Source organism: Anabas testudineus, chromosome 5 (genome assembly GCF_900324465.2).
Source record: "Anabas testudineus chromosome 5, fAnaTes1.2, whole genome shotgun sequence".
Taxonomy (NCBI): Eukaryota; Metazoa; Chordata; class Actinopteri; order Anabantiformes; family Anabantidae; genus Anabas; species Anabas testudineus.
In genome coordinates this window covers 17677000-17691781 of record NC_046614.1, presented here as the reverse complement: position 1 = coordinate 17691781, position 14782 = coordinate 17677000, and the positions used below count along the sequence as shown (strand labels likewise).

General features: G+C 40.9%; 2 protein-coding genes across 2 annotated transcripts; both read right to left on the bottom strand.

Moving 5' to 3' along the window:
* Window positions 1-1163: 1163 nt before the first annotated feature.
* On the bottom strand, window positions 1164-5867 carry lmod1b (leiomodin 1b (smooth muscle)). The gene is made up of 3 exons (XM_026350310.1): window positions 5285-5867; window positions 2453-4177; window positions 1164-2376 (listed from the first exon to the last, which is right to left on the bottom strand). The coding sequence occupies exons 1-3, from the start codon at window positions 5558-5560 to the stop codon at window positions 2350-2352; spliced, it is 2028 nt and encodes a 675-aa protein (XP_026206095.1). The 5' UTR covers window positions 5561-5867; the 3' UTR covers window positions 1164-2349.
* A 577-nt stretch (window positions 5868-6444) lies between these two features.
* shisa4 (shisa family member 4) lies at window positions 6445-13891 on the bottom strand. Its single transcript, XM_026350127.2, has 5 exons — window positions 13639-13891; window positions 11453-11630; window positions 9288-9424; window positions 9007-9198; window positions 6445-8803 (listed from the first exon to the last, which is right to left on the bottom strand). Exons 1-5 carry the CDS (start codon window positions 13718-13720, stop codon window positions 8763-8765), a joined length of 630 nt encoding a protein of 209 aa, XP_026205912.1. The 5' UTR covers window positions 13721-13891; the 3' UTR covers window positions 6445-8762.
* Between the last annotated feature and the right edge of the window lie 891 nt (window positions 13892-14782).

The window sequence follows — 14782 nt, the reverse complement described above, 5'->3', positions numbered from 1 at the left end:
ATGTAGTTGTTGATATTTTTTTCAGTATTGTGATCCAATGCCTGCAGTCATGTAAAAAATTAAAAGGCTGTCAATGATCTCTACAGAGCCAGGCTGGATTACCAACAGGGCAAAATGGACAACTGCCATTTGACTCAAGGTCCAGAGGCAATAAAAGAGATGTGAAGATACACTATTAAAGCATTAAATATCAAATATCAACCTAGTAAGGATGTTTTTTATTTGCACCATCTTGAAGAGAAGCCCTTCAAGTAGGGACATATTACCATATGTTGTGCTTACTTGCTGCCCATTGCTACATTATTTAGTTTGAGTTCAAGTTAACATGCAGCCAACATAAGTTTATGTAGTATTCCAGAGAAAGAAGGTGAAAAACAGCCCAGCAGTTCATTGCTGCCCCAGACAGCTAATCTGGCCACGTTACATAAATAAAGTAAGCGAAATTGAAGACTAAATTAAATTAGTCAAATCCCTCTGGGATTAATAAAAGTTTTTGAATCTTGAATTTGCACACTGCATTCCCGCTGTGACCACTCAACAAGGAATGTGCAACTTTACAATGTCGTCTGAGTTATTTTGCACACACGATGACTATTTTCTCCTCAGACCCCTTTGTTGGGACTGAACCACTGGTAATCTCAATATTTTTATTCCCTCTCCTCGTTTTCCTCCATCTGAGTTCAGTGCTGTTGGTCAGGGAAGCAGCTATAGCCAAACCGCTGGCCTGTTGCCCATTATTAGGAACAAGAAAGGAATGACTTGCAGAGCAAGCTTTCTTTGAGATATGACCAAATATAGGCATTTCATGGATGCAGAGGCTGAGGCAGAGCGATGGAGACATAAACTGGCCTGCTGCTGCTGCTGCTGCTGGTGATGGCTGCCTCACCAGCTGGTGGGTAGACACTAAAGAGCTCCGAGTTTTTGCAAAGGTTTAAACATGTTATGGAAATAGTTGTAGAAAGCTTTTCATTGCTGTTTGCATATGTGGAAATGATGCAGTATAATGATGGAGACGTTCTTCAAATCAACTTAAGTAACTCGTTTGTATGTTTGTATTTTGTGGGTTTTTTCTGAACAAAAAATATCTGGTGTTGAAGGTAAACAGTGGAAACATCTGAAATGATTGACAGCTGAACAGAAATGAATACAGACATACCCCAATGTATCATACTGAATTTCTTTTGCAAAAGTCAGTTCATTTCCTTTTACAGCTACTGTACATTACCCTCTTACTGATATTAGCCAGATGTTACATTACACATGTGATGTGTCGTTGTAAATATACCAGAATCTTTTATTGAAGACATACAGGCTCTGTAAGAAAGGCATGTGTATTCAAATATGACAGAGAGCCACTCTGATTTTTGTTTATCACATTAAATTCCTTTAGAATTACATTCACTTAAAAGTTTGGCATAAATCAACAGGAGCATTGATAGTAAGCCTGTAATGGTTTTCCAAATCCTCCTAAAGTTAAGACATGTAGATGTATTACATAAAAGTTATGTAAGATATTCAAACACCCAGGTTAGAATAATCCTGTACAAAATATAACATCAGATACTGAAGGACGACCATTTGCACTTTGTGATAAAAATGCATTATGTAATTATTTCCATGCTATAACTCCTTCGTCATGCACCAGGATTCCTCTGGGCTGCTTTCCAACACTTTAAACCCTGCCTGAGATGTCTTGAGATTTGGCAATGAAACACACAATCAAAGACCACCTTGGCCTTTTTCCTCATAGCCAGCTTTTCTGAAGTCAGGTCGCCATGTTGGCTAATTCCCTGATATTTCCGCCATTTCAGAATTCCCAGTTTGAACAGATTTACAACTGACAGATACTGATAAGGTGGATTCCCTCACCACAAATAAATAAATGGGCAAATGAATGTCCACTATATTATTTTGTACGTTTTTTTTTTGTATATTAGACTTTGTAGTGCTATTTGAATCTCTTGTTAAACTCATCGCACTCTACCACCACGCTCGTATTCAGATGCATACACAAGCCAACATGATATATGATCGGCCTCATTATTATCTAGTGCAAATTACCAGCAAAGCATCAATATGAAAACAAACTCATGATCACTCTGCAGTCAGCTAGTAGAGAGCCCTGCATCACTCATTCTCCTCTGAGTCCTTTTGGTCCAGTGTTTGAGGGGAGAACTCATAGTGAGGGCTTGTCATTCAACCAATGGGTGTTTCACTTTCTGCATCGGTCCCACAGCGCAGATCTTCGACTGCAGCCGGGGAACGTAAGGTTTGTCTCCTTGAAAACCTGCAGTGAGATGTCTGTTCTCCCGCTCTCTTCTGTTTTACTTTACGTTCCAACAGGAAATATTACTGCAACCACTTTGGCACCGGCACCTGTGAGGACAAATTAAATGTAAGCGTGTCTGAATATAAAGTGGCTGAGCTGACCTTCCCACAAACCCATACGCACCTTCTTGAGTTGTTTAATATCGCTTCCTCTGATCGAGGCAAGCAGTTGGTCCCTTGAGTTCTTACTACCACCTGGGCTTTTTCCATCAAGCTTCCTCTGCGACACTGGGGTCAGAGAGTTCCTCAGGGAATCTACATCCAGCATTGGAGGTGGAGGAGGTGGAGGTCCACCCCCAGGAGGAGGTGGAGGCGGTGGTGGAGCCGGACTTCCAGCTCCTCTTTTAGGGGTCAGCTTTGGTGAAGGCATAGGTGAAGGTATAGGAGAAGGTTTGGGGGAAGCTTTGGGTGAGCTTCTCAGAGAGCCTCCACCTCCAGGCTTGGGCACCTCCAGCGTCCCCTTCTTCTCCCCGTTGGCCTGGGCCTGCTTCTGCTCCTGCAGGCGTCTCTGTCTCTGTCTGTCCATGTTGCGACTCAGAATGTTTGTTGTGGTCATTCTGGGTCCGGCTAACTCGAAGTGGTAGCCCAGCTTGAGCAGGGTGGTGTTTTCTTTCAGAATCTTGACCATCTCCATCTCGGTCTTCCCGCCACAGATGTGACGCTGGTTTTGAAAGCGAAGCTCCGTCAGGGTGGAGTTGCGCTGCAGCGCCTGGATAAGAGACAGGATGCCCTTGCCCGTGAGATGGTTGGAGTCAAGGTTGATGCTGGTGATGGTCTTGTTGTTGCGTAGCATGCCAGCGATGGCGTAAGCCACGTGGTCGTCTGCACGGCAGTTGGCCAAAGCAAACGTTTTAACGTGGGTGTTGCTGTGTAGAGCCTCTGCGAATTCAATGAGTGTTTTTGACTTGATGACCTCTGAGTTATTGACATTGAGCTCAGGGACGGAGGGGTCATTGCTTCGAACCTGCTCCATCAGCTCATCGAACATGCTCGAGTCTTCATCATCTTCCTCCTCCTCCTTTGCCTTGCTGTTTGGGCTGTTTGGGCTGTTTTTGGCAACACAGTTGTTCAGTTTCCCAGTTTTGCCGTCCTCATTCCTGTCTGTGCTGACCTTCTTCTTCTCTTTCACATGGTCACTGTGGTTAACCAGCTCTTCTCTATCTGTTCTGTTCTCTTCCTTGCCATGTTTCACCTGCACCTCATCCTTCTCAGACACTTGTCTCTTAAGTTTGACATCGGCTTTGTTTTTATCGTCGGCTTTTTTCTCCTCTGCTGTCGGCTTCTTCTCTTCTGATCTGCTTTCCTGGCTTTCTTGTACCTTGCTCTGTTTTTCCACCATTTTCGAGACGAGTCCTTGTGTCCTAAAACTCTCTGACTTTCTCTCTTTGTCTTTGCCCCCTTCCTTTTCACTTTTCTCTCGTAGCTTTGAGATGATGTCTTTGGTTTTGCTGTCATCTTTTCTCCTGCAGTCTTCCTTCCTCTCCTTCTCTCTGCTGTCATCCTTTTTTTCCTGTAACTTGGAGATCATATCTTTTGTTTTGCTACCTGTGCTTTCCCTGTTTTCTCTTCTGTCTCTCAGCCTCTTGTCTTCACATTTCTCTTTCTCGTTAGTCTCCTCTTTCACATCACTCTCTTTGCTCTCTTGCTTCCTGTATCTACTTGAAAGTCGACTTCGCTCCTCTTTTAAACTTTCAGGACCTTTGCTGCCATATCTGTCATCTACTTTGACATCTCTGTCACTGACACTAGCCTGTCTGCGTAAGCCTACTTTCATGTCGTCATTGCCCTCCTGGCTCAGGCCCATCTTCCTCAGGTATTCCTGCTTCCGGCTCTCCTTCTTGGACTCACCCTGCGGGAGTACAAACATGAACATGAACATGTTATTCCTGAAAACAAAGCATAAAAAAAAAAAATCCATGCAGCAGTGAGACAAATGATGCCATTAACCTAAATAAATCACATCAAATCCATCAAATCCTTTATAATTAAAATAATTGATTAGTACAAAACCATGCAAATGCTTGTGTAAATGTATATGTATTCCTTTACTGTAAAACACATCCTCACTGTTAATGCGCATCCACACACACTATCCCCGACACAATACGCCATGTGTGTTTATAGTCTGCAAAAGGACAGGGAGCCCTTTTTTTTTATAGTGCAGGGATACATTTGCAGCGAGTAGCTTGCTAAGTGTTTGATTTGTGAGTCTCCATCTGTTTTGCTGTGTGAGGCCGTGGCCCTGGCAGATGTATCCTTAAAAGGCAGTGAGCATAGGGAGCAATCAACCATGGAATTCCATCAGGCCGGGATTAAGAAGCTCCGCAGGGCCACCGCTCCGTTGACTGGAGTGCTTCTTTTTTAAACACACAAACTTCTAGAAAACTGTCTCTCTGACACTCACCAGAGGGAGGCTCTTCACGTCAAAAAATCTTTTATAGTACGCCAAAGGAAAGAATACACATGGTTTGGTGCATTTCTGAAGTTTCTTGCTTGTGAGAAGACAATTAACAATGTGAAATGGAGGTAAACAGGCCTCAGAAGGAAAATAATATGTTTTTCCTGGCACAGAAACCAACTCTGGGGACCAGCGTTTATGAGATGATGGACTCAGGGTGCATGATGTCCAGCTGGCGGTTTGCTTCAAGCAAAGTGAAAACTAACAAATGCAAGTTATCATTAGAATACCTTGGGACTCTGGTTGTTATGTAATGCTGTCTGTAGCAACAACATCAGTCATACATGGTTGCTTGATTTTCAAAAGCCACCTATCTGCAGTTCATTTCTATGAAAAGCTTTTGGAAAGAGCTCAAATATAAACATCCGAAGAGAGTAATTTGTCTTGAAAATGCCCAGATCAAAGATAAAGTTTACCACAAATCACTTATGAGTGTGTTCTTTAGGGTCAATGTAAAAACAAGTTGCAGATAAAGGATCAAATTAAACGCTCACTCACCTCTAACGACTGTTCCCTCTGATTGAGCCTCTTTTTGGTGTCACTTTCCCGTCGGCTGTCCAGCTTAGCGTCCTGGACGTTGCTGCTCTTAGGTTGGCTCTCCCCTTGGATGATAATCTTCCCATCCTCTGGGTTGAAGTCTGGCACTTTCATTATGTCCTTCTGCAGCTCCTCCATCTCCTCAGGGGAGAGGGTGGACAGCAGGGTATCCAAGTCGGGGTCCTCGCTGACCTGACGGCCCGTACGAGTCAGGCCTTTCACCTTTACCCTGGACATGGTTGGCAAAAAATCTGGGGTAAAGGCTACGCCCTTGAAGATGAAATTTGGTTTCTTTGGAGGAGCTAGAGGAGTTAGTACAGTAAATCCCTCTATTTAAGAACGTTATTGTGTAATTTCTTTTCTATTGTGAGAAGTTGAGTATTCCCATAGGCCAAAGCTTTTGTCCTGCTGTCCTGTCGCGTCCCACTCATCAAAAAGTTACCAGAGGCATCAATCCTGGGGCAAAGAGGCTGGACTCGGTTTTGCAGGCAACGGTATCAGTGACGAACTGCAAGAGGCTTGCATCCTCCGAGTTGACTGTGAGGCTGGGACATTCTTTGAAATCCTGTGAAAGTGCATGTCCATATTTAGTTCAGGGTACACACTCCTTTAAAGGTAATGGGAAGGGCTGAAGTTTACAGAGATGCCAGAGAGAGTTACACAGACTTCCTATCACAAAATTCATGTTTATATTAAGACCAGTTCCCAATTATTTCTCTAGTGATGAGTCTAACTTTGAATTTCTTATGAAGAACTGTGTTTCAACAGATGTCAAATTTTGTATGTTTAATACAGTATGTTTTCAAGTGTGCAGTAAAATTAAATGTTTTCATCAAGTTAGCAACTAAAATCTGAGATATGAAATATATTGAAGCAGCATGAGTTATTGGTGTTTAAGAAACAATAATGTAAGAAAAGAACTGTGTAAATATGCAAATAATAATTACATGTTAATTGCAATACATGTTTTTATGGATTAATGAGATAGGCTGTTGCTTTTGAAGAAATAAAACTGACCAACTGGTAAATGATTATAGATATCTGTGATTTTTAACATAACATAATGATTTATCTTAGAAACAAATCCCTCAAAAAATAACAAAGGACACAGAAGACACGTGTAGTTTACATCCCAAAGTTAAATTTTATGTTAATAGAAATAAAAACTTTTCACTCACTTTATATTACAATGCCATACCATCCATATGACAACAGACAAAAATTTTTTATATCTAGACAAGTTATTTTGCCACCTGATGTCAGTTTCATTAAACACACTCGGGGAGTTGGTTTAGAAGCACAAATAAACATCCTGTCAAAATACGCATGAAAGCATCTAACAAAGGAAAGTGCTCTCTTTGTGCTTCGCCAAGGCTCAACAAATCTGTACATAAGGACATAGCCGTCAGAATGAATCATTTATATTGTGAATTTGAGGAAATAACTCAACTGATTCATTGCATGGTTTAAAAGTAAGATGAGCTACAGCAGTAAGTCTCAAGGAAAAGTATTTGTTTTTATTTTATTCCAGCCTAATCTAACTTTAAGCTTGAGATACTTTAAACCTGAATTAAGATAACTCGGGATTCACATATTAGTAGTCAGTCGAAAGCACAACAAAATGCTTGAGAAATCATGTTTTACAGTTTATACGTTTTACAATGGGCGCAGAGTGGATTTGTTCTGTCCCACATGCTAAACTAGACCCAGTTACAGATCGTTTAGTTTAACATTTTGACATTTTGGGATATTCATCTAATTCACAATATTGTGTTTTTTTATGTCACTTTTATTTGGTGTTTTAATAATGTAAAGGAGAGAACTGTGTCATGGTTTATGTAAATGAATAATTACATATTAACATACATGTTCTAAAATGACACAGTTTTGCACTGAATACTTCTCAGTGTTTCTACTACTCTGTATATTCACATTACAAAATATTCTGAAGTGTTACTACAAATTACTCCCAACTGGCAGCTTTACTGTAAAATGGGCCAATGTACACAACAAAAACTTTTTGGTATTAATAATACTTTCAGTAATTTTGTAAATGTTTTGTAACATACATCAACATTATTGAACTGTGACTTTTATTTACGTAAAAGATTACCACTATACCACACAGTGGTACTAATCAGATCATCCAGCAAATAATCAAAGAAGTATATTCCCCAAAATGTCAAACTGTCTTTAATCGATGGCGCTGAACAAAACTGACTTTTTAATGAGTGAATTTGGCTTTTGAGATGAGAACCCATTCACAGTAAAAGGTAACGCTCAATATTAATAAATATCAAATGGAAAGATGCCAAAACATCCCATTTGTTTGTCACAGTAAGGATACGTTGTTTTAAAATGTCAAACTATTCAGCTGAAGAGCAGGTTTACAAAATAAGTATTTAAATACTTAATCTCTTTTATAAGGCGGGATAGTTTGTTTTAGTCAAGCAGCAGCAACTGCCACTCTCCCTGACCCGATATGTTACAAGAAAGAAACATTTGACAGGAATTTCACTGTAAAACATCCTAAGTGGCATTAGAGGACTGATCTAAAGACTAGTTTCTAATTAATTTAGAACTAGAAAAGAAGCAGGAGAGGACACATAACTGATTGGGAAGCATGCTGGGACTGAGATGTCACATTAGATTGGTGCAGTTAATATCAACCATGAAATAACTAGTCGAGTCAGATACAAAACTCAAGAGACAAAGCTGAAACTAACAGGTGACTGAGGGATTCATACAGTAAAATCCATTAGGCCATCTCAGAATTTTTAGAAGCAGCTTCACACTTCCGTATGATCTGTACATTATCTTTTTTTTTTTAAACAACATGCCTTCCTTCTTTTCAGGACATTACTTTTCCACAAAGAAAAGACGGGATACAGAGATAAAGACAACACATGATCACGTTTGGAGATTGTGGATCATTGACTGGGATGACCTGGTATGTGGTCATCGATTTATTGAAATTTAACAAAAGTGAGGAAGTAAGTTTACTGAAATAAATAAAGAGGGAGTGCATTATTATTTTTTGCAAATCCTTCTGAGCCCTCTTGTTTAAGGTAGGGAGCCCTGTCTTTAGGTGACACCCTGTTATTGAGATGATCAGAGGGTAAAAAACACAAAGTCGAGATGTTGGACGGATAACTCCTCACTGTGCCGGTTGCAGGTTGCAGAACAAAATGTAATTTACGTAAATACTCCAGAAAAGTAGGACAATGTTGTAAATAAACAACAACAACAACAACAACAAAAAAAACCCTTTCAATGTCTCTTGTTGTCATTCACAGGCAAACCTCTGCTAGTCAAGCTGTGTTTATTTGCATGTGTCTGCGTGTTTGAGTGTGTGAGAGAGTGTTGCTGCCTTCTCCTTTTCAAAACAGTCTTTTCTCTCGGTTGCTGTTTTATTCCACCGCGTGCGTCGATGAGCCCATCAGTGACCAGGATACTGAGGTGGAGAGTACGGTGGTGGGGCTGAAAGATAAGAAGTGGTCAAATCTTCATATGATCACCGGCGAAATGTGTTTTTTTAGGCAGTTTTTAGGTTTTTTTTTTAGAGAGCAAATGACATTGATCTTCAGCTAAATGTGGATGTTAGATAATGACCAAAACTTTCCGGCCTTTTCTTCTACACTGTTTTAACTATCCCGCTCTGCAGGAAGGTACGCTGCTCTTACCCTGACTGTATGCAGGATCCATTGGGTGTGGTGGATACGGTCCAGGGTGCATCACTGGATATTGTGGTGGCATGCCGGGATACTGGGGTACCATCGGATAAGCGGCGTGTGGATACTCAGATGGTCCCAGTGGTTTTCCATATGCATCGTACATGGGCTCCACTGGGTAGCTGGCCATGGGGATCTGCTGGGCTGTGAGTCAAAAACAAACAGTCTGCTGTGAAGAAAAACTATACGCTTAATGCTATCTGCGAATGCATGGACAAGATTCAAACTCTTACCATCATAAGGTGTCCTGCCCCTCTGCTGCCTCCTCTGGTAAAGGTAGCAGCAGGAGCACATGAAGCAGCACACCATGGTGGCAATGATGGCCACAAACAGGAGGATGGAGGAGGCAATGCCAGCTAAAGTCGTGGGACTGAGAGGGGAGAAAACACTGGTTACAAAGCATTCCTTTTGTTATTTTAATATTTTGTATATACAGTATATTTTGATCATTCAGCTGCATGCTCACTACAATTATGACTCACTTGAAGTGTAGTTAGTTTAAGTGGAGTTGTCTGTGATGTGAACCTTTTAATTCAGACACACTGTTTACCACAGAACGACCTCATGACACAGTAAAGAACGTATACACAGCATCTTTATGTCTCTCTCAGCATGAGTGGAGCAACAGCCTAATGTGAGACCTCATCATTCATCAAAGCATCCTAGCTCACTTTCATAAAGAGAAAAGCCTAAAAAAAAGACCAAATATGGAGAACCACAGCCCTCTAGAGGTCCAAGTAGTTGTAAATACATAGACTTGAAAATAGAGTAGACAAAAAAAAAAACAACATCCACTATAAACACCACAGACAATGGGGCTATAGTGCACTATTTATATATCAGAGTAAGCATGTGGAAAGTTTCCCAGCAAGCACCAGACATATGGACATAGACTGAGACTCATAGATACTGCACTTACAGATATGTACAGTATGGGGAACTTCCTCGACAACGCACATTAAGAGATATTTTGCACAGCTGTGGTGGAATTCATAGATTACAAACTAGTTAACTAGTTTTTTTATTGCTTCACAATTTTTAAACAATTTAAGCAGAAAATAACAGAACATAAATAAAGACCAGTGATTACTTACAAAAATAAATTCCTACATGCTCAACAGTGGAGTCAGAGTTTGATGATCTGCTTGTTTGCAGATACACTGTCTACCACCGGGACTTTGGTGGTACACCAAGTCAGGGGAAACATTCACACATTTTGATGCACTGAAAGCAACTGATAAATCGGACTCTGTCCAGAAATGAGTGTATGCGCATGATAAATGGTTCCTGATCTCCAACCGGGTTTAATAAGCTGCTGGTTGTCTGCTTGCGACTGGAACGTGATGGATGGTTTCCAGTGCTGTGGTGAATTGCCGTGTGGCAGTAGCAGTTTCTGAAGTGCAAGCTTGCTTACACCAGCATTATCACAACACCTCTCACTCCGACGCTTAACGTCACCGAACACACAGATGCTGATGCAGGAGAACGACTTACAAGAAGATGCAACAATCTTACTACACCTTGTTTCACTCCACTATCAAAGTACTGCAATTTAACTGTTTCAGCTAGCATCACTGTCTGCACATGAGATACTTTTTTTAATTCTATAGTGCAATTTTTTTTAAATTGAATAATGTCGTCCAACACTTATCTCATTACTAGAGGTGTCATTTTTGTCTGAGTATATTTAGTAGTATCATTTATGGTTGCTGTTTAAAGTGCCTTTTAGTTTTGTTTTGCATGCTTCATACGACACATTATCGTAGATGCTGTATCAGTTACCGTAAGTTATTTTGCATCTGTTCTCGTATGTCCCTCTACTGTACTGTACTTCACTGTGTAGAATGACTAAAGTGCATTTTATCTTCTTACACAAGACACAATTTTGATGTGATTTCTTTAGGAGTTAAGGGACCATCCACTAATAGTGGGATGAAACAGAGGTTCTTGCTTCCCGGTCGCATGTCTGCATCTGTTGTGCCTAAACACAGTCTAATAAAGTGTTTTGCTTAAAGCATGGCTGGTGTAGCGGTAATGGAATATCTGTTACACTGATATCTTGGACTCCTTAACTGCCCCACTTATCGAGCCCCTCTGTACGATTGCAGACCACATGTTTATTGTTCATTTTATCCAGTCTGTACTTGCATTGTTTGTTCTGTGGGCCAAAGGTGTCTTCATTAACTCTACCTACTTTCTTATTTGTCAGTAGAGGTTGTGCAACTCGTGTCCTCAAAAAGGACAACCCAAGCAGTGCTAATCTGCTTTGAGGAAATAAAAGATATGTGATCCTGTACTGATGGCCTTGAGTTGTGAATACAAACACTGACTCTTGGTGAAATAAATGAATAAGTAAGTAATTAAATTAAAACCCTGCTGCTGCTGCGGGAGCCCCCACCTGAACTGGAAGAGCATGCAGCGTTTCTGCTCCCGCTCTGTGATCATCTTGAAAGCGTCCAGGCAGCAATAGCGCCGGTGGCAGTTACCACAGCAGAATGTGATGAGAGGGCAGTCGAATCCGTTGTGCCAGGTGCCGTTTTTATCCACGTACCAGAGACAGTCCTCGTTGGCGCTGACTGCGAAACAACAGTGAAGGTGCGTAGAAAGAAGAAAGAGAGAAACAATGAACGCACAGCACGAGTTGAAGTTCGATCTTTGAACAATTCATTTTTCTCCTCTCCATCTCACAGCTTTACAGACATGCTGTTGTTTCTTTTTTATCACAGACATTCAAAGTGAGAAAAGGCCTGACGGATACAGATACTGCTTTGTTCTGCCTTCAGGAGAAAATAAATATTTATTTCAAACATGCCCTGGCTCTTCTTTCTTATTCCGGGCCAAACACAGTCACAATGTATTATTCAAAATGTCCCTGTGGTGAGGTTGAAAACTGATTAAGGCACAAGTCAGGTACCAAGTGGTTTAAGACCTGTGTGCCTGAAGTAGAAGAAGAGACCTTTTGTTAATCCTGCAACTAGCAAATATTTTTATTAATAATAAATTACTGTTATTTTAGTTATGTTGTCTATTAGTTGACAAGACAAAAGCATGTAACTATCAAATATCTGATATTGCATTTTTGTGAAATGAAGGAAATTCTCATCAACCCCTGATTCATTTCAGATGGTTTTAAAAGTCAGAAAATGAAATAAAACAACCATGACACTCAAGTTCTGTGGTTTCTGGGTTTGACAGTGGTTCACATCTGGACTGAGAGACAACTTTTCATGAGGACAAACATATTTAAGTCCTTATTTGGGTTAAAAAGGCTGTGTATGATTAGGTTTTGCACAATGTATAATTTAGGACAGCACTAAATTACAGCCTGGTGACAAAAGCCACATGTTCGCAGAACAGCAGGCTGCTACAAGTCGCACCGCCTTGAATGTTCTATGAGTTTTTCGAAGCCTGGTTCCTGACAACGACACATATCTGTAAAGTATCTTATACTACACAATCTCATTAAATGCTGTATTTAAATAAAACAACACGTTTAATCTACTCAATCTTGCTGAGATGTTGTATAAGTGTATTAAATGATGGAAACTCCATTAGGGGACGTCTGCACCACAGTGTCGAGCCAAGATTTATACAGACTTGGCTCTTAAAGCTATTCAGACTTGTTTTATCTTTTATTTAAAACAGGCAGATCCCACTGATGTTATCAACATCAGCATAAAGTTTCAAATGCAACAAATCAACATGAAAGATAAATATACTATAAACAACAATGCCAAAAAGCAGAAATGAATGTATGAACAACAAATGTTGTGCACTGTGCTGTACACACCGTTCATGAATATGGCTGCAATTAATAATTTCACTGTCTTCATTGATTTACCAGATTCATTTCACTGAGCTGGAGATGTTGTCTTGTTTTGTACTGAAAGTCTAATATTGAGGTTACACTGCTATGTTACAAAAATATATATATTTTTCTTCCCTTTTGACAAATAAAAATCACCTTAGACTTAGATATTGGGTCATTTTTTAATCCATTTTCTGAGAGTCTATTTTTAATCAACTATATTAGTAAGACTAAAATTCTGGATATTCATAGATTAGATATTTTTAAGTGTATTTCTTTTGAACAAAAATGTAAAGTGCATGGCTAAATTATCTATCAACTGATTTGTCAATTAATGTTAAGAAAAGCATAAAATATTCACATTAAAGACGCTGCTAGAAGCAAATAGATTAATTGATCAGTTATCGATTAACGCCATTACTATCGATTAATCGACTATCGATTAATCGACTAATGTTTGCAGCTCTGGTTAGCAAGTTGAACGTACAACACAATATTATGTTAACAATAACTACACGTGATTAACTATATAAACCCAAAATCATCCAGAAACACTAGCACACTAAGCGGTCAGGGACAGTTCTCCAGGCCCGAAATAACCACCGAGGAAGCCGCTAACAGCATCCACAGGGCAGCGGGAGGTCGGACGGACAGGGAGGCTGCCGTCCATAACAGGCCGTGCTGGTGGAAAACAAACCCGCTGCCAGGGCAGAGATTTGCTGTTAAGCCGTCACCGTTAGCTGCAGCGCGGCCTGCACGGAGAGCCGCAGTCTTACCGGGAGAGGAGCAGATGACGACGGAGAGCAGCGCCACGGTCACCGCGACGAGCGACATGTTGCTGCCCGCGGCAGAGAGCATGGAAACCGGCAACGACGAGTCAACGACGGGCGGCTTCAGCCGGTGGAAAGAGACCAGGAGAGGAGACTAGCGCTGCTTCTCCGTCATCCTCTTGGCTCGGGAACAGCATGGGACTCGGTTATTTATCCAAATGACACAGCGCCGTCCGCCAGGCGCCTTCACGTACCGCTCAGTTCGGCGGAAATGTCATCATCCGTTCAATCCCAGCGAGCTGTGTCCGTGAAGCACCCCTGTGGTTTATCATCATACCAAGATAGGGATGTGCTAGGTATTCAGATTTCTTATTTAAAGGGCAACTTTACAGCTTGTCAACCTGCTTGTTGCTTTCAGTAAAAGTACTTTTTCTCTTAAGTGAGCGACCTGCTTCTTCCACAAAGTACATAAATAATAGTGCAGACATCCCCAGGTAGTAAAAGCTAAACGAAATGTCAAGATTAAAGATAAAAACTATGACTAGATGTGACATTGAACTGTTTACAGAAATAAAAGATGACGTTGGGGTTTAGCAGCCTTGTAGATTAGTTGCCTCACTAACTTGTTCAGATTAACAAACCTAAAAATTACTAGAAGCCCTGAATGCAGCATGAAGCCTCCCCCCCCCAGCCCCGCCATGACAGAGGCTTGTCCAGATTTTATCATGTACCTGAGAAAGACAGCAGCTCCTCATGATGTTCCAGTGAATTGACTGTAACCCCCATATTCAACATACAGAGGCTGTGTGGTGGTGCACAACCAGACCATCTGTGTTTGGAGGGATCACTGCTGATGAGCAGCTCCCTCTCCTGGAAAAGTAGAGGCCTAAATCTAAAGCAGCATAAATGGTTTAACATCACCTGAGCCAGTAGAAACTTTATCAAAGAGGAAAGTTTGCAGTCTGGTCTTAAATGTAGAGACGGTGTCTGTCTCCAGAACATGAACCGGGAGCTGGTTCTGCAGGAGAGGAGCTTGAGAGCTGAACGCTCTGCCTCCTGCTTTAGGTCAAGAGAACAATTTTACATTATATTCTGGATTTTTAGAGGCGCTAATGTTGATTCCAGTAAAGACGTCCTAACAGGGAGTTAC